At 42.3% G+C, this 22,462-nt stretch overlaps 1 protein-coding gene across 2 annotated transcripts in view; it reads right to left on the minus strand.

Moving 5' to 3' along the window:
• ST6GALNAC3 (ST6 N-acetylgalactosaminide alpha-2,6-sialyltransferase 3) overlaps positions 1-22,462 on the minus strand; it is a 451,779-nt gene that overhangs the window by 254,391 nt on the left and 174,926 nt on the right. Inside the window, exons 1-2 of one of the 2 annotated variants that reach the window (XM_068239197.1) lie at positions 8,363-8,407; positions 7,784-7,981 (exon numbers count right to left, since the gene is read on the minus strand). In XM_068239197.1, coding sequence (XP_068095298.1) covers positions 7,784-7,981; positions 8,363-8,371 — 207 coding nt within the window. In that variant the 5' untranslated portion in view covers positions 8,372-8,407. Of the gene's footprint in view, positions 1-7,783; positions 7,982-8,362; positions 8,408-22,462 lie in introns of those variants that run through there. The other variant, XM_068239196.1, reaches the window with a different exon arrangement.

Here is a 22,462-nt window from a genome sequence, read left to right on the forward strand (position 1 = left end):
CCTAATCCCCCCTCCTCCTCCTCCCCTCTGCCTCTGAAATCTCTGGCTAGTAATACCTCCCTCTCCTCCTGCCCAGACTGAGCTCCCATGAGCCCTTGCTACTGCCAAGGCTCTCTGAAAACCTGTGGGCGTGGCTTGTTAAGTTTATAGGGAATTAGAGTATTAAAACAAAAACAAAAAAATATTTGGCTTGAGGAATGCCCTATAAACAATAGGAAAGGCACACAATTATGCAATGTGTAAAAGTTCATCTCAGATCCACTTTAATTACTCTAATTTGAGCATAAGAAACAATTCTACTATCTATATATTGCTGTATATAGGTATGTACCCCTCCCAGTGCTGTTTATCCTAGGTTATGGTTTCATTTAGCCTTCTCCTCCAGGGCGCTCTAGGAAATTATGAAAAAAACACATTTATTCACGCACATCATCTCTACTTAGGGCATTTAAATAAGTTATTAAGGAAAGGGAGGTGCTAAAGGGGGTATGGCCAGAAAAATAGAAAAAACTATTAACTCTTCGCACACTCACATGCAAATGTTCAAACAAATGCATTCACAGATTCACTCATCCAGGCACCACTGCTATCCCTACAGCTAAGTTAAAAGCCACTGCACAGAAGGACCCAGGTAATGGTAGGTGTTCTAAGTCCGGCCCTGTAACATGCACAATGTAAATGTTCTGTGTCTTGTATCACAAATCTTTCTTTATGTGAGTGATAATGGAATAGGAGGAGGTGTCTGGACCACTTTCTGTCCAATAAAACCACACTGACATCTCAGCAGGAAAGGGAGTTAGAGGATACAGCCAGACAGGTAATTTGAATGTAGTTGTTGAAAAATAGTATATATATATATATATTCATACATATTTATTTTCATAATGATAATTAATGCAAATGTATTGTCACACAAATTATAAAAGAAATGCAGTGCTGAACCGGAGCTTTAAAGAGAATCTGTACTCCTGTACTCTAAAATTATTACAATAAGAAGCATACCATTCTATTCATTATGTTCTCCTGGGCCCCTCTGTGCAGTTTCTGCCACTCCCCGCTGCGATCCTGGCTTGTAATTGCCAGTTTTAGGCAGTGTTTACAAACAAAAGACATGGCTGCTAACCAGCTTGTGATAGGTTGCAAGAAGCTCAGTCTGTGACTCATACAGAGCCTGCAGGGGGCATGGAGAGGGTGTGTATACTTCTATCCTATCACAAGCAGAGCAGCACATTCCTGCCTGAATGCCTAAGCCCGACAAAGCCATCAGAGGAAAGAAGATTAGATTATATAACAGAGATAATACAGCCACTGTGCAACTAGGAAAGGCTGCAGTAAGACAGACCACATTCGAACAGGTATAGGAACTTATAGGATAGAAGAAATAAGGCTGAAATTTTTGTTACAGAGTCTCTTTAAGGAAATAGACACAGAAAATATCATGTACAGATTTTCCATAGCATGACTGCCAAGATACGTTAATGACATATATGTGCCAGGGACAGGCTGGTGATCCGCAGCCAGGTGACAGATTGCTGTTTCCTAGGAGAGCGGAGTTCAGTGCATAAGTCTGGCAGAGGTGTCACTGGACTCTCCTGTGCCAGCACAGCAGGATGGCAGTCACGTAATAGCACGGGACACATAATCCACTCCATTACCATTAGCATATATTGCATGGCACAGCAATAAGAGAAGCTAAACATTCCCATTGAGCCAGAGTCAGCATGGCCCAGCGTCACCAGAAGAGGGGGGGGCGGACGACTTTCTCAGTAAGGTGATTTTAGAACCGTAACGACATCTAGTAGAATGCAGAAAATGATTCAGGATACTCACTATTATGTTAAATAGCCTATTTTCAGAATTGCTATATATTGCCGTATATTGATATGTAGCTCCGCCCACCCACTGAGGCCTAGGCTGTTTATTATGCGGAATTCTCCCCTTAGAGCATTCTGGGAGACCAGAGACTGCTCTTGCAGATCGCCCCCCCCCCCTGTCCCTATGGGATTTACCATCTTCCCCAGGGTGAATCCCGTGCTCCCAACCAGCACAATGCATGCCGGGAGATGTAGTCTGTCGCATCAGCAGCCTTCACATCAACAGAGCACATCTCCCAGCATGCATTGTGACGGCCACATGCATGCAAAATCTCTGGAAGCTTGAATCGGCGCTCCCTGGGGAATATGGCGAATCCCATACGGATGGGGGGGGGGGGGGGGTCTAGAGGAGCAGCCCCTCCATAAGGCAAGTAATGACAATCTCCCCACCAATGGCACTCTCTATTGCATGATATATTTTCAAATAAAGTTGCTGGGTTGCCTTAAAGAGAGACCGTGACCAAGGATTGAACTTCATCCCAATCAGTAGCTGAGACCCCCTTTCTCATGAGAAATCTATTCCTTTTCTCAAACGGATCATCAGGGGGCTCTGTATGGCTGATATAGTGGTGAAACCCCTCCCACAGGAAACTGTGAGGACCATGGTGCTGACATCACACTGTGGGAGCCTTTTGCATTGTGGGAAATAAGAGCTATTTCCAACTGTCAAAAAAGCGAGCAGCAGCTACTTCCACTGACATCACCTGCCAGCAGTAAAAATGTCACCATGTGATAAATGTCAGAATGTAAATCAGGCAGAGGAAAGATCTTACAATGGGCAAACACTGTAAAAATTAAGCACTTTTGTTCATTAAGTTATTTTCACTGGAGTACCTCTTAAAGGACGATTTTACACTTGCTCCTGCCGCATCCCACCACAATGCAAAAAAACTCACTCATATGACCCTGCGGCAGAGTGCGCCAACAGTGTCATATACGCCACCTGCTCAGTGACGAACTTCCTGCTGGTTCAGTAAATACGTCACTGGGATTCCCGACAGTCCACGCCTATGCAACGCGCAATTGCGTTGCCCATTGACTTGCATTGATGCATAATTCCTGCAGTAGGCATGGATCATGCGGCAACGTGCTGCAGGCCGTGCGTCCGGATTGCAGCGGGATGAGCACTTCCGGTGTGACACGCTAAGTGTAAAAGGCCCCATTCACTTGCATTACCATGGCATTACTCAGTGGTAAACATGGTCAGGACACCTTTCCACTATCAAACATGATCACAAGTGCAATCGTGCTCCGTTTGTGATCACGCAGCCACTGTCGGGAATGTAGTGCGAACGCAGTGAGAATCACGCAGGCCGGCGATTGCTATTTGGAAAACAACAAATTGTGGTAGTATTATCCACATACTATCCTGGTGTTCATTGCGATCAGCAAACCGGCTGCAATCCGCTTTCGTCAATGGATCACCTCTAGTTGAAAAACGGCCCTAACGCAACACACACATACAATGCAAATGTAAAAGGGTCCTAAACATTACAACTAATAGTGTATGACTGGATTAATATCCGTACAGGTATCCCTCTTCTTGTAAAGCGATTCTCTGGAGACTGGAAAATAGTTATCAGCTGTGTATGTTTCTTTTTCTATTTTTTTTTGTCCAACCACTTTTGTATTGTTTCTTCCAGGCCACCCTGCCTCCCGCAGGGAAGCTCTGCACATCTGTGTTTGTCCTACTTGTCAGATTTAAAGTAACTCTATAGTGAGTCCATGTGGGCCTACGAATCACAATTATGTCCCGAAACAGAAGTTTAATAAAACCACATACAGTATGCTGCGTTCTTACCCTGGTTATTGCTAGAATGTAAGTATACTTGAATTCTAGCCTCAGGTACTGAAGTCTAGTAAAAGACTTGAGATACAGGTTCTCTTTAAGCAGAGTTTCTCTGAGAGGAAATGATGCGGCCAGGTACTGGGAACATGTTCCTTTTGGAAGGCCACAGGTCTAACTGCCCCCGACAGTTACACAACGTGAGCGGTAAACAAAGGCGATATTTACAAAACATTGCATTCTTTGTAACTAGGTTATAAGCAATGGAATACGGTATTAAATGATATTAAATAATGAGGTGGGTCATATTCCAATGCCCGCCAATTGTAGGCTTGGGGGGTATGGCTCAGATGATGTCAGAATTTAACTCTTTGATGTTCATATAAATTAGGGAGACCGGAGGGAAACGATTACTCTACTCTACCTTCTGCTAACCGGCTTTATCTCTACGCTTCCTAGTTACAATACTAGTTTCATGTATGGATGCTGTAAATATATGTGATGTACATAGGACATAGGAAAGACTATTTATACTCTGAAGAAATCAAACTGTAACACAAGATGCTTAATAAACCCCTTTGAAAGGTGAAGAAGGCTGTCTCCGCTCTATCTCCTGTATGCTGTCGCTGTGAGTTGCAGCTCTGATGAGTTGCTGGTGCCGGAGCAAAAGGTGCGTGGTGCTGTTGCCAATAACAACCAACATATAAATTCTTCCAGTAATCTCTTCTTGTCTCTATACAGACACTTCAAATGTGCAATGAAATTCTACTATAGCAATAATGTAATGTAGCTCAGACTAGCCTGACTGCTGCTGCCTCCCGTGTGGTCACTCCTCACCCCTCCCTCCTGATGACTCTGCTGTCAGCTCTACATAGTCACGTTAGAATGAGCCATCAGGTTGGAGGTGAAGAGCAGGGATCACATGGAAGCAAGATGGGTTGAGCAGAACACATTTTGTTTTTACATCTGGGTTTTAATTAAATTCTTCTGTTTCAGGACATCAGTTCAGATGCACATGCATAGACACACTGCATGGTCTCTTTAAAGCAAACAAGACTGAGCTGAGAATTTCTTATTACTGCAGCTCTGATCAGACACTGAAAGAAGAGTAGTCACTAGTCAGACACCAGAAGCTAATTGATTAGTCATTTTCAGAAATGAAATAAGAGACATTACTCAACCACAAATCCCTAGGCATATTACATTTATAAATACACTAGCTGGACGCCCGGCGGGCGTTGCCCGAGTATGTACTTGGCTGCTGTTGGCCCCGCCCACTTTTCCTAATCCTAACACACAATTACTTTATTACTTAAAGAGAATCTGTAACGTCAAAACGTCCCCTGGGGGGTACTCACCTCGGGTGGGGGAAGCCTCAGGATCCTAATGAGGCTTCCCACGCCATCCTCCATCCCTCAGGGGTCTCGCTGCAGCCCTCCGTACAGCGGTGACGTCAATATTTACCTTCCCGACTCCTGCGCAGGCGCTCTGACGGCTGTCGGCTCCGAAGTAGGCGGAAATACCCGATCGCCGTCGGGTCTGCTCTACTGCGCAGGCGCAAGTCCCCGGCGCCTGCGCAGTAGAGCAGACCCGACTGAGATCGGGTATTTCCGTCTACTTCGGAGCCGAAAGCAGCCACAGCGCCCCCGCTGGAGCCAGCAAAGGTAAATATTAAATTGACAGTCGGGTCTGTCGCTGGCTGTTCGGAAGGCTGCAGCAAGACCCCCGTGGGACAGAGGACGGCGTGGGAAGCCTCATTAGGATCCCGAGGCTTCTCCCACCCGAGGTGAGTACCCCCCAGGGGATGTTTTTGATGTTACAGTGTCTCTTTAATGACCAAGTTTGTGAGCTTTGCGGTATTTGGCATCAATAATTTGCATTGAAATAAAATAAAGCTGATTGGCTGTGGCTCCACCACTTTTCTGAATTTTAACCCCAATCACCCAATGGCCAACTATACCAGGTACAGGTGATTAACAGTGCAAGAGGCTTGTGCCATTAACAGTGCAAGAATGGCAGCAATTAAATATTCCCCTTAAAAATCAATAGGTGGATTTTAATTGGCTTTGGTAGGCTCCACCCACCTTTCTGAATATTAATCCCAGTCACCCAATGACCAACTGTGCAAAGTTTGAGAACCCTACCACTAACAGTGTAAGAATGGCTGCAGTTTACATTTTCCCAATGAAATTTGTATTTTTCTCCACCCACTGATTTCCTGACATTGTTCGGGTATCAATTTGGCTGGTGTTGGCTCCGCCTACTTTTTCTAATCCTAACACACAATTACTCAATGACCAAGTTTGTGAACGTTGCGGTCTTTTGCATCAATAATTTGCATTGAGATTAAACAAATCTGATTGGCTGTTTGTGGCTCCACCCCCTTTTTCTGAATTTGAACCCCAGTCACCCAATGACTAACTGTACCAGGTTTAAGGCTTGTGCCATTAACAGTGCAAGAATGGCAGCAATTACATTTTCCCCTTGAAAATCAATAGGTGGATTTTGATTTGCTTTTGTAGGCTCCACCCACTTTTCTGAATATTAATCTCAGTCACCCAGTGACCAATTGTGCAAAGTTTGAGAACCCTGCCATTAGCAGTGTAAGAATGGCTGCAGTTTACATTTTCTCAGTGAAATGTGTATTTGTCTCTGCCCACTGATGACCCGGTATTGCCCGATTATGTATTTGGCTGGCGTTGGCTGCGCCCACTTTTCCTAACCCTAACACACAATTACTCAATTACTCAATGACCAAGTTTGTGAGCTTTGCGGTTTTTGGCATTAATAACCTGTGTTAAAATGAAACAAATAAGATTCACTGTTTGTGGCTCCACCCCCTTTTATAAGTTTAAACCCCAGTCACCCAATGATCAGCTGTACCAGGTTTGAGGCTTGTGCCATTAACAGTGCAAGAATGGCAGCAATGAAATATTCCCCTGAAAAATCAATAGGTGATTTTTGATTGGCTTTTGTAGGCTCCACCCACTTTTCTGAATATTAATCCCAGTCACCCAGTAACCAACTCTGCAAATTTTGAGAACCCTACCATTAACAGTGTAAGAATGGCTGCTGTTTACATTTTCCCAGTAAAATTTTGTATTTGGCTCCGCCCACTTATGAACCCGCGTTTCCCGCTTATGTATTTGGCTGGTGTTGGCTTTCCTAACCTTAACACCCAATTAATAAATTACTCAATTACCAAGTTTGTGAGTTTTGCAGTGTTTGGCATCAATAACATGCATTGGAATGAAGCAAATCTAATTGGCTGTTTGTGGCTCCACCCCTTTCTGAAATTTAATCCCAGTCACCCAATGATCAACTGTACCAGGTTTGAGGCTTGTGCCATTAACAGTCCAAGAATGGCAGCAATGTAAATATTCCCCTTGAAAATCAATAGGTGAATTTTGATTTACTTTTGTAGAGTCCACCCACTTTCCTGAATATTAATCCCAATCACCCAATGACCAACTGTGCAAAGTTTGAGAACCCTGCCATTAACAGTGTAAGAATGGCTGTAGTATACATTTTCCAGTGAAATGTGTATTTGTCTCCGCCCCCTTTTTGGTTATGGGAATAAAAAGTATCCTATACTTTATTCCAGGTAATGTACTATGTGTGTGCCAAATTTCATTCAAATCCGTTTAGCCATTTTTGCGTGATCGAGTAACAAACATCCAAACATCCGAACTTTCCCATTTATTATATTAGTAGGATTTATAGGACACTTCAAGCATTCCCTTTCGGCATTGATTTCGGGCAACATGTTGGCGTAGTGGTTAGCGCTCTCACCTTGCAGCGTGGGTCTCTGGTACAAATACCAGCCAGGTTAACATCTGCAAGGAGTTACACTAAACTCCCCTCAGCCAATTAGTGAGGATCAGGAATGTGGTAGGGGAGATAACAAGCTTCCCTCTTCTTGGCAATGTACGAAAATAAACCCAGGCTGACTTAGATAACATTCATTATAGCAGAAACATTTGTGATTATATTGGAATGCGTGCAATGCAGGGTCAGGATGTAGACTACATAATAAACACAGAGCAGTGGGTATATGAAATTTGATTTTATGGCGGACAATCCCACTTTAAGATGCTTCCATATACAGACGATGTTATCTTACCTCATTTGTCTTGATATTAACATAGCCATTGTGATATGTACGATGTCGCTGCCGCCATGTGACTGCCACAGGTGTGCATTGGTTGCCAGTCTGTCCGAAACAAGACAGGAGCCTGAGGAAGTTCATTTCATTGATGAGCCGGAGAACCATCAATAGCAGGAAGACGGAGACCGAACTGACGGCGAGGACGGGAACCCTCTGAAAAATACACATCCAAACTGTAATTACAATGCCAAAACCACCATTTTGCAATATACGTTACTAAAGTACACCTGTCACTTGGTTAACTTAACACAGTGCTGGAACTAAATACAGTTTGAGGAGTGGCTGCAATAGCCACATCTCTCGCTGCAACTGATGCATGAACTAAAGAGTGTGACAGCACTTCTGTTCCATGTCTCTGATCACAACCTCTCCAAGTCAACAGAGCATGTCCTGCCGAGCAACAGAGAAATGCCATCAGGCTCTTCTATTCAAATATGGAGTAGTATTTTGGTTGGCACAATACATAATAAAATAAAAATGCACATTATAATTTTAATTAAAACTGATTGTTTAAAAAAACACTCCAATACCTACCTTTACCATCCGCACACTAAATACTATTTTCTCCTCCAAACCGCGTGCATGAAAAAAGGGCGCCTTTAAAAAAAGGGCCCAGCTGGATAACGAAATGGTGCCGGTGTATAGCGAAATCTGATAACGATAAACATCGTTGTCAAACTTGGTTAACGATAAATACCGTTTAAAAAACAGATAGGAAAGAATAACAAAAAGATATTAACTTTAAAAATCATTATGTAATTCAACAATACAGCTTAACCCAACCCTACTCTCACACAGAACCCTCCCCCGGTTGTGCCTAACTCTAACCACCCCTCCCCCCCCAGAGAACCATCAGTACCCCCCGGTGCTGCCTAATCCTAATCAACCCCCCAGTGCTGCCTAATCCTAGCCTACCCCCCCCCCCCCCCCCCCCCCCGGTGGTGCCTAACTCCAACCCCCCCAGTGGTGCCTAACCCTAACCACCCACCTGGTGGTGCTTAACCCTAACCACCCCCTCCCGCTGTTGCCTAAAACTAACCGCCGCCCGGGTGGTGCCTAACCCTAGAAACGATAATATCTTTGATAACGTAAAATCTGTACATACACAAGAAATGCAACGTTGCAAGCTTCTAAAACGATAACATACTTCAAAAACTAAAATGTTCTAATGTTGTTAACGATATTTATTGTGGTGCCCTTTTTTTGCCGTATTAACGATAATTGCATGAGAGTCTACGGCTGTGGCCTTTTCGTCCATCCTCAGCCAGCACCCTTTTTTCCTGCTAACCTCCAAACCTCTTATTGTGCTATGACATATTTTATTTGTAGTGTTTTTGTTTCCTGCGTATTACTTTTGTGAAATGGTGGCTGTGCTCTATGCAAGATCTGAAAACAAAGATGGCTGCTGAGTTCTGGATTGGACAAATACTCGGAACAAATGGGCAAATAAAATGTGTGGGTTTTATCTATAATAATATCGTTTATTTTAAAACTGTAGGGGATGGAATTAGACAAATAGTGTATTTTTTTATTTGTTTCCTTGTCTTTTTGTGATTATTTAGTGATTATTGAAAAAAAGTATTGTCCACAAAAACTCTAATTTTCGACAAAAAAAAAAAAAGGAAATACCTGTATATACTTGAATACAAGTCAACCCCGTGTATAGGACGACTCCAATATTCAACCCTCTTAAGCTGGATTTTTTTATTGACTCAAGTATAAGTCTACCCTGCAAAGTTGGGGACCAGGAAGAATTAACAGCTGCACTTGGGGCCCAGGAGAGTTTAATGACTGCACTACATACATTTTTGCAGCTATTAACCCCTCCTGTCCCTTAAGTGCAGCCAATAACCCCTCCAGGCCCACAGGTGCAGCCCAGTTTTTCCCCCCAACCCTTTTTTTGTTAATTGTTGTGGCCAGGACTTTCAGACCTGTGCTTTCTTGGTATTTCCTTTATCAAGAAAGTATCATTTACCACTGGGTAAATTGCTGCAAATGGAAATGTCACTAATAGTACAGTACACACATTAGTGTACTTAGTGTTGCTTGTGACTCGTGTATAAGTCGACCCCTATACTTTTATTTAGTGAGTCAGACCTAAATTTCTAGACTTATACTCGAGCAGGCCTGGATTTACATCACAGGAGCCTATAGGCACGTATGTCCTGGCGCCCTAGACTTCGCCCTCCATGAACCTACAAGCGCCCGCTGAACCGCACCACAAGTGTGCTGGCTGCCTCAGCTGTCCCTTCTCCCTTACTTCCCTTGCCTGTCATAGGTAGCTACGGGTGTCTCATAGCATTAGATAGCCAGAGGATCCCTCAGTATTAAGTAGTTGTGGTGCCTGACTGACCGGAGATCTCATCAGTGAAATGCTGACACCCGGGTGAGTAATAATTCATTTGGACTCAAGTCAGGAGCCCTGAAAGGTGAAAATGGCTCTTGGCGGTAAGGGTAAAATAGCCTGTGGGGTGGTTAAACTCTCCGGTAAGTGCCTGGCACTAACCTAAAAATTCAGCGCCCAGACAACTGATAGTTGAAGCTGATCATATATCATATATGATCAGCTACAACCATTGAATACTATGTAGTACCTGATCGGCTACTAGGGCGCTCAAATGACTACTTGGGCGATTACCAAAAGTTTATCACGGCCAATCATGGCGCCCAGCTGACCTAATCCACTGGAGACTGGGAAGAACTGTGACCGTTAACTCACCACTTCCTCCCAGGAACTCTGGAGTTCCCAGGCTGCACACTTGGTGTGGCCATTACAAGGGCTTGTCACTCTATTTTTTAAATGTATTTTACATTATAGATAATTGAGCAGTACTGCAGGGAAGACTCAACCGGAAGAGAAGGCATTATCCCTTCAATTTAGTTATTACGGTACTAACAGAGCAAACATTGACAGCTTGTAAGCTTCCTTCAGAGTAAACACTTGATGAAGAACAGAAGCCTGATTTGATTTCTTTGCTTTATGCTGTGATATATAAAATATATGGGATAATCCCATAAATTACAGTTGAGCCACTATGTTTCTATTTTGGAATGTATGACTATGGATTTATAGTGAACTTCTGGGTTCAATATCACAAATCTGCTTAATAGGAACCGTACTGACTCACAGCATTATGAAATTAATTATTCAAAATACAGAATTTTTTCCCCAGCTTTCAACGTCAGAAACACTTCCTATATCTATGTTAGTACGTAACTCCACCCTCACAGTTATGTTTAGCCTAGGCTATGCAGCCTTCTGTCCCAGAGCACTTGAAAAGATCACGTGATGTATCTGCTCACTTCACAGGGGGAAAAAAAAAACATTCTAAAGTCATTCACCTTGCCAGGAGTAAAGACATCAGCATCTCTGATACATTTAACAATGTAAGGGTGCCTATTAAAGAGAGTCTGAAGTCACTTTTAAAACATAGTTTTTACCTGTTCTTTAGCTTAAAAATGATGGTCAGTGCTAAAACGCTGCATTCCCGCGGCAGAACGAGGGTTTAATAACCCCCAAATGCCTGGGGCTAAAACCAGGGAGCGCTTCCTGGTAGAGGCAGAGCTTAGCGGTGTAGCTCTGCCTCTACTTGCGTCAATCCTTGCTGATCCCCTCCTCTCCCTGCCCCCTCAGTCATCTTTCATTGAGAGGGGCAGGGAGAGGCGGCAATCAACGGTGGATTGATGCAAATGGAGGCCGAGCTGCGGCGCTAAGCTCTGCTTCCCCGGGCAGCAAAATCCTCAACTTTGAAAGTTGTGGATTTTTGCACTAGGATGTGGGGGTTATAAAATCCTCATTCTGCCACGGGGATGTGGCGTTTTAGCACTGGCCATCCTCCTTAAAGAGACACTGAAGCGAGAATAATTCTCGCTTCAGAGCTCATAGTTAGCAGGGGCACGTGTGCCCCTGCTAAAACGCCGCTATCCCGCGGCTAAACGGGGGTCCCTTCACCCTCACCCCCCCCCCTGCAAAATCAACGACCAAATTGGTCGTAAATTTTGCTCTTCCTGGAGGCAGGGCTAACGGCTGCAGCCCTGCCTCTCAGCGCGTCTATCAGCCTATCGCCGCCTCTCCCCCGCCCCTCTCAGTGAAGGAAGACTGAGAGGGGTGGGGGAGAGGCGGAGGTACGCGTCTGATAGACGCGCGGGAGGCAGGGCTGCGGCGGTTAGCTCTGCCCCAATGCGGAAGAGATTCCGTGTTGTACGGAGGGGATTTGGGGGTGAAGGGACAGCCCTTAAGCCGCGGGATAGCGGCGTTTTAGCAGGGGCACACATGCCCCTGCTATCTATGAGGTCTGAAGCGAGATTTATTCTCGCTTCAGACTCTCTTTAAGCTAAATAACAAGTAAAAACTATTTTTTAAAATGGCTTTAGAGTCTTTTTAATTGAGTAGATTTTTAGTAAAACATTAGATTTTTTTCAGATTGTATTGTATCAAAACCGATAAACTGTTGGTCCGAATCGATCCTGGACTGTTCCATTATTGATTGCTTCTTAAAAATTGGTTGATCGGCATTGTGGATTTTCATAAATTAAATCATTAAAGCTTAATGAACTTATTGGAAATAAATGGAAATACGATAGTTCACTTAAAATTGCAGTGCTAACGGGCACCTTAAATCACATGAGGTAAGATTTTACAATGGACAAATGTAAGATTAAATAAAATATAAAAGAATGTTGTAAAAGTGAGTCATACAAAACACAAAGTTATATACAGGGGAGTAACTACAGGGAAGAAGCCCCTGAACACCGCAGGGGTGCCCAGAGTTGTAAGGGGCACCAACTACTACTTCCAGGCCGGGATTTACCTTACAGGAGCCTATAGGCACAGATGTTCTGGCATCTTAGACTTTGCCCTCCATGAGCCTATAAACCCCCACCGAACGTATGCTGACTGTCTTCCCTTAATTTCCTTGCCTGTCATAGGCAGCTACATGTGCCCCTTAGCATTAGGTAGCCAGAAAAGCCCTCAATATTAAGTTGCTAGAGGAGCCCCTGACTGAAGGGAGATGTTGTCAGTGGAATGCCAAGACCCAGGTGAGTAACCTCTCATTAACACTCTTATCAGGACTCTGCATAGGGAAGGAGGGAGGGAGGCGCTGGGGGAAGGGAGGGGGCCACCTTTCCATCATCAGGCACGTGCCTGCAGTGCCTTATGGTAAATCCGGCCACGACTACTTCCCTCCCTCTAATAAAGGGGTGCATCCTTCAGATCAGGTGTTTTGTGGCTATGCTTATTATGGGTGTGAAGATTATGATGTCAACACTTGTGTTATGACCCCTGTGAGATGGATCCCTAAGCTGTGAGGGTCACCAGTGGTAGTCAAAGGAAAAGGTGTGAACACTGAGGGTCCCTATGATTTGTAGGTACGCCCCTGCAAGGTGGACAGGAATGAGCAAGATCCCAAAGGTGGGATATAAAAGGGCAAAGATCATAGGACAGGAGGGTAAGGAGATCAGCAAACTCCAACTTGGAGGAACATGCTAAAATCGTGGAGGAACTTGCTAAAATCGTGGAGGAACTTGCTAAAATCATGGAGGAACTTGCTAAAATCATGGAGGAACTTGCTAAAGTCTTGGAGGAACTAGCTAAAATCATGGAGGAACTTGCTAAAATCATGGAGGAACTTGCTAAAATCGTGGAAGAACTTGCTAAAATCATGGAGGAACTTACTAAAATCATGGAGGAACTTACTAAAATCATGGAGGAACTTGCTAAAGTCTTGGAGGAACTTGCTAAAATCATGGAGGAACTTGCTAAAATCATGGAGGAACTTGCTAAAATCGTGGAGGAACTTGCTAAAATCGTGGAGGAACTTGCTAAAATCATGGAGGAACTTGCTAAAATCATTGAGGAAATTGCTAAAATCATGGAGGAACTTGCTAAAGTCTTGGAGGAACTTGCTAAAATCATGGAGGAACTTGCTAAAATCATGGAAGAACTTGCTAAAATCATGGAGGAACTTGCTAAAATCGTGGAAGAACTTGCTAAAATCATGGAGGAACTTGCTAACGTCTTGGAGGAACTTGCTAAAATCATGGAGGAACCTGATACAATCTTAGAGGAACCTGCTAAAATCTTGGGCTGATGATAACTCACAGACAGAGCCGATCCTAGACTTTTTGCTGCCGCAGGCAAACAAAATTGGAACGATCGCACAACACCCAACAATTTGCACCGCACCATACAGCTGCAGTGAGCCCCTCAAAAAACACCCTCAGTATAGGTAGGTAGCCAGGTATAGGTGCCCCCAGTATTGGTAGGTAGGTACAGTTGCCCCCAGTATACGTTGGCCAGGCACTCTCTTCACTTCCTGTTTCTGCCTGGTGCCGCCCCCAGACTACTGCTGCCTGAGTAAGTTGCCTCACTTGGCATCATGGGCGGACCGGGCCGGCTCACAGACTTTTCTTGTGCCCATGTTGTGTAGTCACATAGGTGTAATGGACAGACACCACTTTCCTCCGCTTTGTTCTTAACAAATACCCAATGGAAGAGTTCGACAATTACACTAAAAGCTTTCTTCTTGTGAGACAGAAATGACATTTAATAGCTTTCTCTTTCCCGGGAGGCTCTACACCTCGCTATTCTCCAGTCTCTGATATCTGCTTCTACAACTTAAATGTATCCTCACCTGTCCCTCCTGCTGGCTGGGGTTACTCCTGATACCGCTAAGGGTGGCACAGATATTGTCTTTATAAGTAAGGCTTATATTAGCCAAGTCCATTTTATTCTACATACGGTATATATTTAACTATATAATTGTAGATAAAATATAATAAGAAAATGAAAGCAAATGATGAACTCTCCCTCTATTTCTCATTTTAAAGTGGTGTGAAATGCAGCATTTTCTCTTTTCTCTAAAAGATTATTTACAGCATAAAATTGAACACAAAAAAAATTGTATCAGAACAGCATTGAAACATTTAAACACAGCCATTGTCTCTTCAGTGGAAAGCTCCTTGCTTCAGTGGACAGCTTCTGGCTGCATCTGAAGAGGGGATAACATATTTTTTTACATTCCTTTGTCAGATACATTTAGTAAACATCAGCAAACTGCTGAAACTGAGCTGGAGTGAGCTGTGAAGCAGAAAGAGCTGAGAAGTGATTACTAGATAGATTTTAATATATAAATACAGCAGCCATGCAATGAAATGCAATGTCAGCTTTCAGTGAAGATAAACTGTACTTTGGGAATTCGTCATTTGTAGACAGACAATATTACTTGTGCACAAAAGCAAATAAGAATTGTATGTGTAATTAAAAATTAGGAAAACACATTTTTATTGAATGTTACGTTAGAATTTTATCCCACTTTAAAGAAAACCTGAACTGAAAATTAAAAGTCAAAATAAGCATAAACAAGTCATACTTACCTTCCATGTAATCTACTCCTCAGTGTCTTTCTCCTGTCCCACGTCCTATTTGTTCACTGTGATCAAGGGAATTTTCCATCCTTCATTTTGAAAATGGCCATTACCCATAACAGCTTTCTGGTCAGCACACTGTTAAACTGTAACATCGCCCACTTGAGCCATAGGGAAACATGGACATTACCTGGTACATCAGTTTTCCTCTCAGCTATAACTGACAGCAACTGATATTTTACTGACAGCAACTGATATATTTCAGATCTGACAAAATATTGTCAGAACTGGAAGGGATTATTGTCAGAAGAAAATGGTGAGCTTCTGAGAGGAACTGATGGCAAGGTAACTATGTAATGTTCATTTAATGTTACCTCATGTGTTTATTTTAAATATTTTTACTCAGTACAGGTTCTTTTTAAATATGTGATGCTGTATTACAGCATAACCAAATGTATAAATACAAATTAAGGCTATTGCAAAATTTTGATGGGGTCTTAGACCCGAATTACATTTCTGAAAGAGTACCTGTCTCCACTGATCTGAACAGATGCAGCACCTGCAGGAAACCAGTGCTGGACTGCATGTCTTCCTAGCACAATATTACGTGCTTATTATGTATATTGACGCAACATTTGTTTAAGTGGCAGGTCATGTCGATAGGTAGAATATCAGTAAAGTTATTTTAACCATATTCTACTATCGGCTTTGTGATAGCAGTTTCAACAAGGTTTTGGGCTCGGTTTTGGATCGATCCACTATCATTGAACAAAGGTCTTGTACTACCTAATGCTAACCTTAATCTATACATCCCGTTAAAACCCTATACTCTAAGGTTGATGTCTTCCATTAAAGTGGGATAAAACTCTGAATTAATAGAAACATGTTTTTCTTCTTTTTATTACCCATATAGTTACCATAGTTGTGATCACTTTTCAGCTCTCTTTGCTTCTACTAGGTGTGCAGCTCAGTTTCAGCACTGATGCTATTGTTTACTAATTGTGCCCGACAAAGGAATGTAAACAAAGGAGAATTTACAGCCTTTAAAGAGACACTAAAGCGAAAAAAAAATTATGATATTATGATTTGTATGTGTAGTACAGCTAAGAAATAAAACATTAAGATCAGATACATCAGTCTAATTGTTTCCAGTACAGGAAGAGTTGAGAAACTCCAGTTGTTATCTCTATGCAAACAAGCCATTAAGCTCTCCGACCAAGTAATGCTGGGAATACACGGTTCGTTTTTGCCTTCGTTTAAACCTTCGATTCGTTCGGTAAACGAATCGAGTGTTGAAAACGTATGTGAAAATAGTCATAATCTCATTATAGTTTCGATTAATAGACCCCAAAAACGAACGACTAGTGATCGAACATGTTTGATATTATCTCTCTTTATCCATCTAATCGAGCCATTGGTAGGCTTGATGGCTGTTCAGATCGATTATATATTCGTTTATGCTAGTCCGTCCCTGTAAAAAGGGATTTTCGTTTCGTTTCTTTGCAGCCTTCGATCATTGGAAAAACGAAACCATCAGAATCGAAAAAAAAAAACGAAACCGTGGGTGGTGATATTAACCGTATGACCGATTATTTCGGGATCGAAAAGGACAAAAGGCACAATCGAAACGAAGGTTTAAACGAAGGCAAAAACGAACCGTGTATTCCCAGCATTAGTCGTGAAGAGGGCTGTTATCTGACTTTTATTATCTCAACTGTAATTGAACTGTTTACTTTTCCTCTGCCAGAGGAGATGTCATTACTTCACAGACTGCTCTGAAAGACTCATTTTGAATGCTGAGTGTTGTGTAATCTGCACATATTATAGAATAATGCAATGTTAGAAAAAACACTATATACCTGAAAATAAAAGTATGAGAATATTTTCTTTGCTGCTAATCTTCTAGTAATTATTCATAGTACACAACCAATTCATTATATCATATATTTTTTTTCGCTTCAGTGTCTCTTTAAGAGACACTTAAGTGAAAAAAAAAATTATGATATAATGATTTATATGTTTAGTACAGCTAAGAAATAAAACATTAGGAGCAGAGACATAAGTCTAATATTGTTTCCAGTACAGGAAGAGTTAAGAAACTCCAGTTGTTATCTATGCAAAAGAGGCATTGAGCTCCACGACTTTCAAAGTCGCAGAGAGCTCTGTCTTCTGAAGATTGTTATCTCAACTGTCAATCATTGTATTTTATTTTTCTCTGCAGAGGACAGGTCAATAGTTCATTGGCCCGCTCTGTAAAATAATTTAGAATGCTGAGTAGTGTGTAAATTGCAAATATTAGAGAATGATGCAATGTTATGAAAAAAAGATATAACTGAAAATAAAAATATGAGAATATTTTCTTTGCTACTAATGTTTTAGAATTATCCGTACTACACAACCAATTCATTATATCATAATTTTTTTTTTCACCTCAGTGTTTCTTTAAACCTACAACCACGAACAATGGGTAGCAGAACAGCATTTAAACTGTTAAACACAGTGCTTTCCTCCTCAGTGTAAAGCTTGTTGCCGAATCTGCAGAGGTGATAGCATTATTTTTTAGAGCAAAGAAGAAATTGTGAGTTTTACACCACTTTAAGTACTTAATATAATGCATTTCCTGTGAGGGTAATTTTCCCAGAGAGGGATACAGACACTAATAAAAACCTAAAGGAAGAACACTACACCATTCAAAACAGACATAACATCTTTGGTTGGAGTTGAGCTTTAAAGAGGAACTCCAGTGAAAATAATGTAATAAAAAGTGCTTCATTTTTACAATAATTATGTATATTTCCTCTCCCTGATTTACATTCTGACATTTATCACATAGTGACATTTTTACTACTGGCAGGTGATGTTTTTTTGGCAGTTGGCAGTTGGAAACAGCTGTAAACAGTAAAACAGCTGTCATTTACCACAATGCAATAAAGCTCACAGACAGGAAAATGCCGGGACCCTGGTCCTCACAGTTTCCTGTGGGAGGGGTTTCACCACAATATCAGCCATACAGACCCCCTGATGATCCGTTTGTGAAAAGGAAAAGGTTTCTCACGTATAAGGGGGTATCAGCTACTGATTGGGATAAAGTTTAATTCTTGGTCACGGTTTCTCTATAAGATACAGTGGCGATGATGGTGTGTCTTGGTACATTTTGGCAGAAGAGCAGATGAGGATGTTGTTGCTGAATTCCTTCATTCTACAGAATGTTTTGTAACCCCGTATTTTACTATCCTGTAGAGCCCACATTCCCTCATTATACAGTATTATTCTCTCCACTGTCAGCACCATTAGGAAGATGTATATGTTGCTTAAACTGTCCCGTGTAGTAGGGGAAAGCAATTGCTGATAAGGGAGGACTCTCGGATGGGAAGAGGCACGTTATATAGAGACTGTGCAGGCTATTACTGTACGCCGCCTTCCAGAATCACTGGAGTGTAACTGCAAAATAACTAACCAATAAAAGTGTGATTAACTACTTCTACAGGAAGGCTCACCCGCCATCTCCCCACCCCCTTCCTGGCCAAAGTTTTTTATAACAATCTTTTTTTTTTAAATGACACTTATGTAAAAAAAGCAGAGCTCAAAGTGTGTGTGTGTACTTATACTTAAAGGATACCCGAGGTGACATGTGACATGATGAGATAGACATGTGTATGTACAGTGCCTAGCACACAAATAACTAGGCTGTGTTCCTTTTTTTCTTTCTCTGCCTGAAAGAGTTAAATGTGAGGTATGTAAGTGGCTGACTCAGTGTGACCCTCACTGATAAGAAATTCCAACTATAAAACACTTTCCTAGCAGAAAATGGCTTCTGAGAGCAGGAAAGAGATAAAAAAGGGTAAATAGTTCATAGCTTTTAGCTCTGGCATACTCCAATGAATGAGTCATTGAGTAAAAACAATAAAACAGTAAAAACTTAAAAAGTAGATTTAAACATAAAATAAAACTGTGGAATATCTTAAGTCATTTTTAGGAGAAGGAAGATAGATATAATTGTTTATTTCATTCGTTTATTTTCACCTCCGGTGTCCTTTAAATGTGCTTATGCTTTAAAGGATACCTGTAGCCATATCGAAGAAGCCTTTGTGTCTCCTCTGAAGGCTTCAGAATTACTCAGGTGTCCAAGTGCTTCCGAAGACGAGTACCTCCATACTGTGCGTGCGCAAGCGTGGACTTAGGCGCACACTGTACGGAGCAGCTTGTCTTTGGAAGTACTCTTTGTGACCCCCAGCTCTGACTGAGCTCAAGAGGCACAAGATCTGTGCTCTAAGAGCACCCCCTTTGATCGCAATCCCGAACAGCTGTACACAGCAGCTGCCACCAGGTGCATTATGGGTATGAGTGGGAAACACTTGTAGCCACGCATGCAAGGAGGACTCTCCCAGCACCCAGCCATTGGGAAGGAAGCACACACAAAGAGCATGCAAGTGGACTGGGCACCCTTCATGTAAGAATGGGAGAGGGAGGGGAGTGGGGTAAAGGACAAAGATAGAGCAGAGGACAACTAGGCTAAGGGGCCCTTGTGGTTATGGGCACTAAAGAACCCTTAGGTATTGCAAGATGTTGTATTTAATTGTAGTTAAGTTGTGCTTTAAGTGAAATGGGCTAGATTATATAGTAAGTTTGTCTGAAAAGGTGAGTATTATGGGTGCATTTAAAGAGTAACTGTCAGGCTGCAGAAGCTAATTTAAACCTCTATTCTCCTGTGTTAAACAGTTTAGACGGAAGCCAAAAAGGCAATAGTGAAGATAAAAATCTCTCTTTCATTTGATGTGTGCTTATCAGCAAAGCTGTTAGACCCAAGCTCTTAAGAGGACGCAAGCCGCAAACCATACTGCAAAGCATTCTGGGGCCCTCCCCTCGGCTGCTAATGAGAAGTTACAGGGTCAAGTAACAATAGCATGTAACTCAGTCCAGCTCACAGCACTGATAAATCTCCCAGCAGAGTACACTGCAGGAGTCCGCTATTGTTCCTAGCCACATGGCTAATTAATATTCACTGCAAACTAGTGTTATTCAGTACAAGCTTTTCTGTGATCAGGAAGCAGGGAGGACATGACGACACATTTGGCTTCATAGGAGACAGACAAACATGGAGCCTGCCATGAGCTGTCAGGAGCATCATTCTCTGCATATACTATATAAAAATTCTGTGAAATCCAAACGTGGACAGTGAAATGCATATGTAATGTAAGTACAGCCTATATTTAGCTACTGATATATGTGTTTATTTTCTCTGAGACCTAATACCTAACAGCTCCTCTTTAAAGGTTTCCAGGATTGGAGAATAATAGATGTGTTTTTGGAAAGGAATTCCAGAGGAGGGGGTAGACTTGTGGGAAGTCTTGTATATCTTATGAGCACAGCAGAGGTTGCAGTTAGGGTGGTGTCTGGGAATAAGTGAAAAGAGCATTTTACAGTTAATTCTTACCTAACATCTATTCTATCTGCACCACCAAGGATTTGATTGATCCTTGTCCTATCCACCTCTCTTCCAGATCCTCTGAGGTAGCTCCTCTCTGCCAATCCCTCCATTGGTTACCAGTTGCCCAAAGCATCCAGTTTAAACTTCTCACGCTTGCATACAAAGCTCTACACAAGCTATCGCCTCCATACATTTCCTCTTTAATCTCCAGATACCTCCCCGCCCGGACCCTCTGTTCCTCATAGGAGACCCTTTTGTCCTCCAGCCTAGTCACCTCCTCTCACTCTCGCATCCAGGACTTCTCACAGGCTGTTCCTCTCCTTTGGAACTCTCTCCCTCAGCTGGTCGTCATGCCCTCAGTCTGGAAACCTTCAAATATACTCTGAAAAAACACCTGTTCAGACAAGCCTATAATTTGCTTTAGGCAGCACTGAAGGCACACTGCCTTACCTACTAACCCCTGTGCTTCCTTCCCTGTTGTTTCCTCCCCACTACCCTCTAGATTGTAAGCTTGCAAGGGCAGGGACCTCCTCCTGGTGTTTCTCATACTGCTGTAATTTAACATATGCGCATGTACCAACTACACATCAACTATGCATGTATTTGTATTTCTACTATTCAATGCCATGACTGTACAGTGTCTTGTATTTCCTATGTATATATGTTCCCCATTATTTGTTTTGTACTATGTACAGTGCTACGGAAGATGTTGGCGCTATATAAATAAAAAATAATAATAATAAATTGCTCTGAGCATTATCAGTTTATTAACAATGCTAGTTTCCGACGTACAAGAATGATGCCCGGTGAACAAAGATAGCCCTGAATGGTGGCCTTGGCCGAAAACCTTGAAACGTGTGTACAGGGATTTACAACACACACAGCCACAGCAGCATAACACGCAGTACACAGTCACATATGCACATTGTAAGCACATCCTATTTCTATATATTTCCAACATGCTCGTCTATAGCTATGCAGCAAATCATACCACCTATTATCCACCCTGCCCTGACTGCAGATTTTAAAGCCTTGATTTCAAAGTAACAGATTACCCAGCAAGCTTATGGTGAACCAGAACTCCTATGGGTGTGTAAGGTGACAAATCATTCCATTCCAGCGGTTCTGAAGGTGTGGCTAGCTTACAGGGACATCAGATAAAAGGAATGATTTGCATATTCAGCAGGGAGGTATTCTGGGCTATCTCGTATACTCACTCCTCCAACCTCTCCAACCTGAATAATCACAATTTCCTTCTGTTTTAAGAAGGCAAATTACTTTTTTTCTATAGCATTTTAGTAAGAGGGCTTTTCTGTCCTTTTTTAACCCCTTACACAGCTCTAGGAGTTCTGGTTCACCATGAGCCTGCTGGGTAATCTGTAACTCTGAGTGTTTCAAGTTGCATGGCAGTCATGTGACACAAGGAGAGATCAAATTACAAACTTTACTTAGTCTCAGATGAGGGGGCATTAGTTGGGCTAAACTCTCTAAATACATACAGGATGCATTTCTCTATGTTTTCCTTCTGTCCTGTCAGGTCTACTTTACATGCTTTTCACAGTAGGTGGCTTTCCAGTTCCTTTAGGTCAACTACAAAAAATATAAATCCTAGTTATTCTAGTTCTCCGTAAATGAAGTGAGCATCTGGTACCAGACTTACATTGTAACCTTCACAAAAACCCCTGGAAGATGCCCTGGAATAAAAGAATCCCAGAAATGTTAATGAAAAAGTGAAAAATGATTACCTTTCTAGCACTGGCAGGGAGACAGACAATTGCTCATGCGTGGAAGACCTCTGCAGTACTTTATTTTGGATAAGTCAAACAAAGGCTATACGG

Source organism: Hyperolius riggenbachi, chromosome 6, assembly GCF_040937935.1.
Source record: "Hyperolius riggenbachi isolate aHypRig1 chromosome 6, aHypRig1.pri, whole genome shotgun sequence".
Taxonomy (NCBI): domain Eukaryota; kingdom Metazoa; phylum Chordata; class Amphibia; order Anura; family Hyperoliidae; genus Hyperolius; species Hyperolius riggenbachi.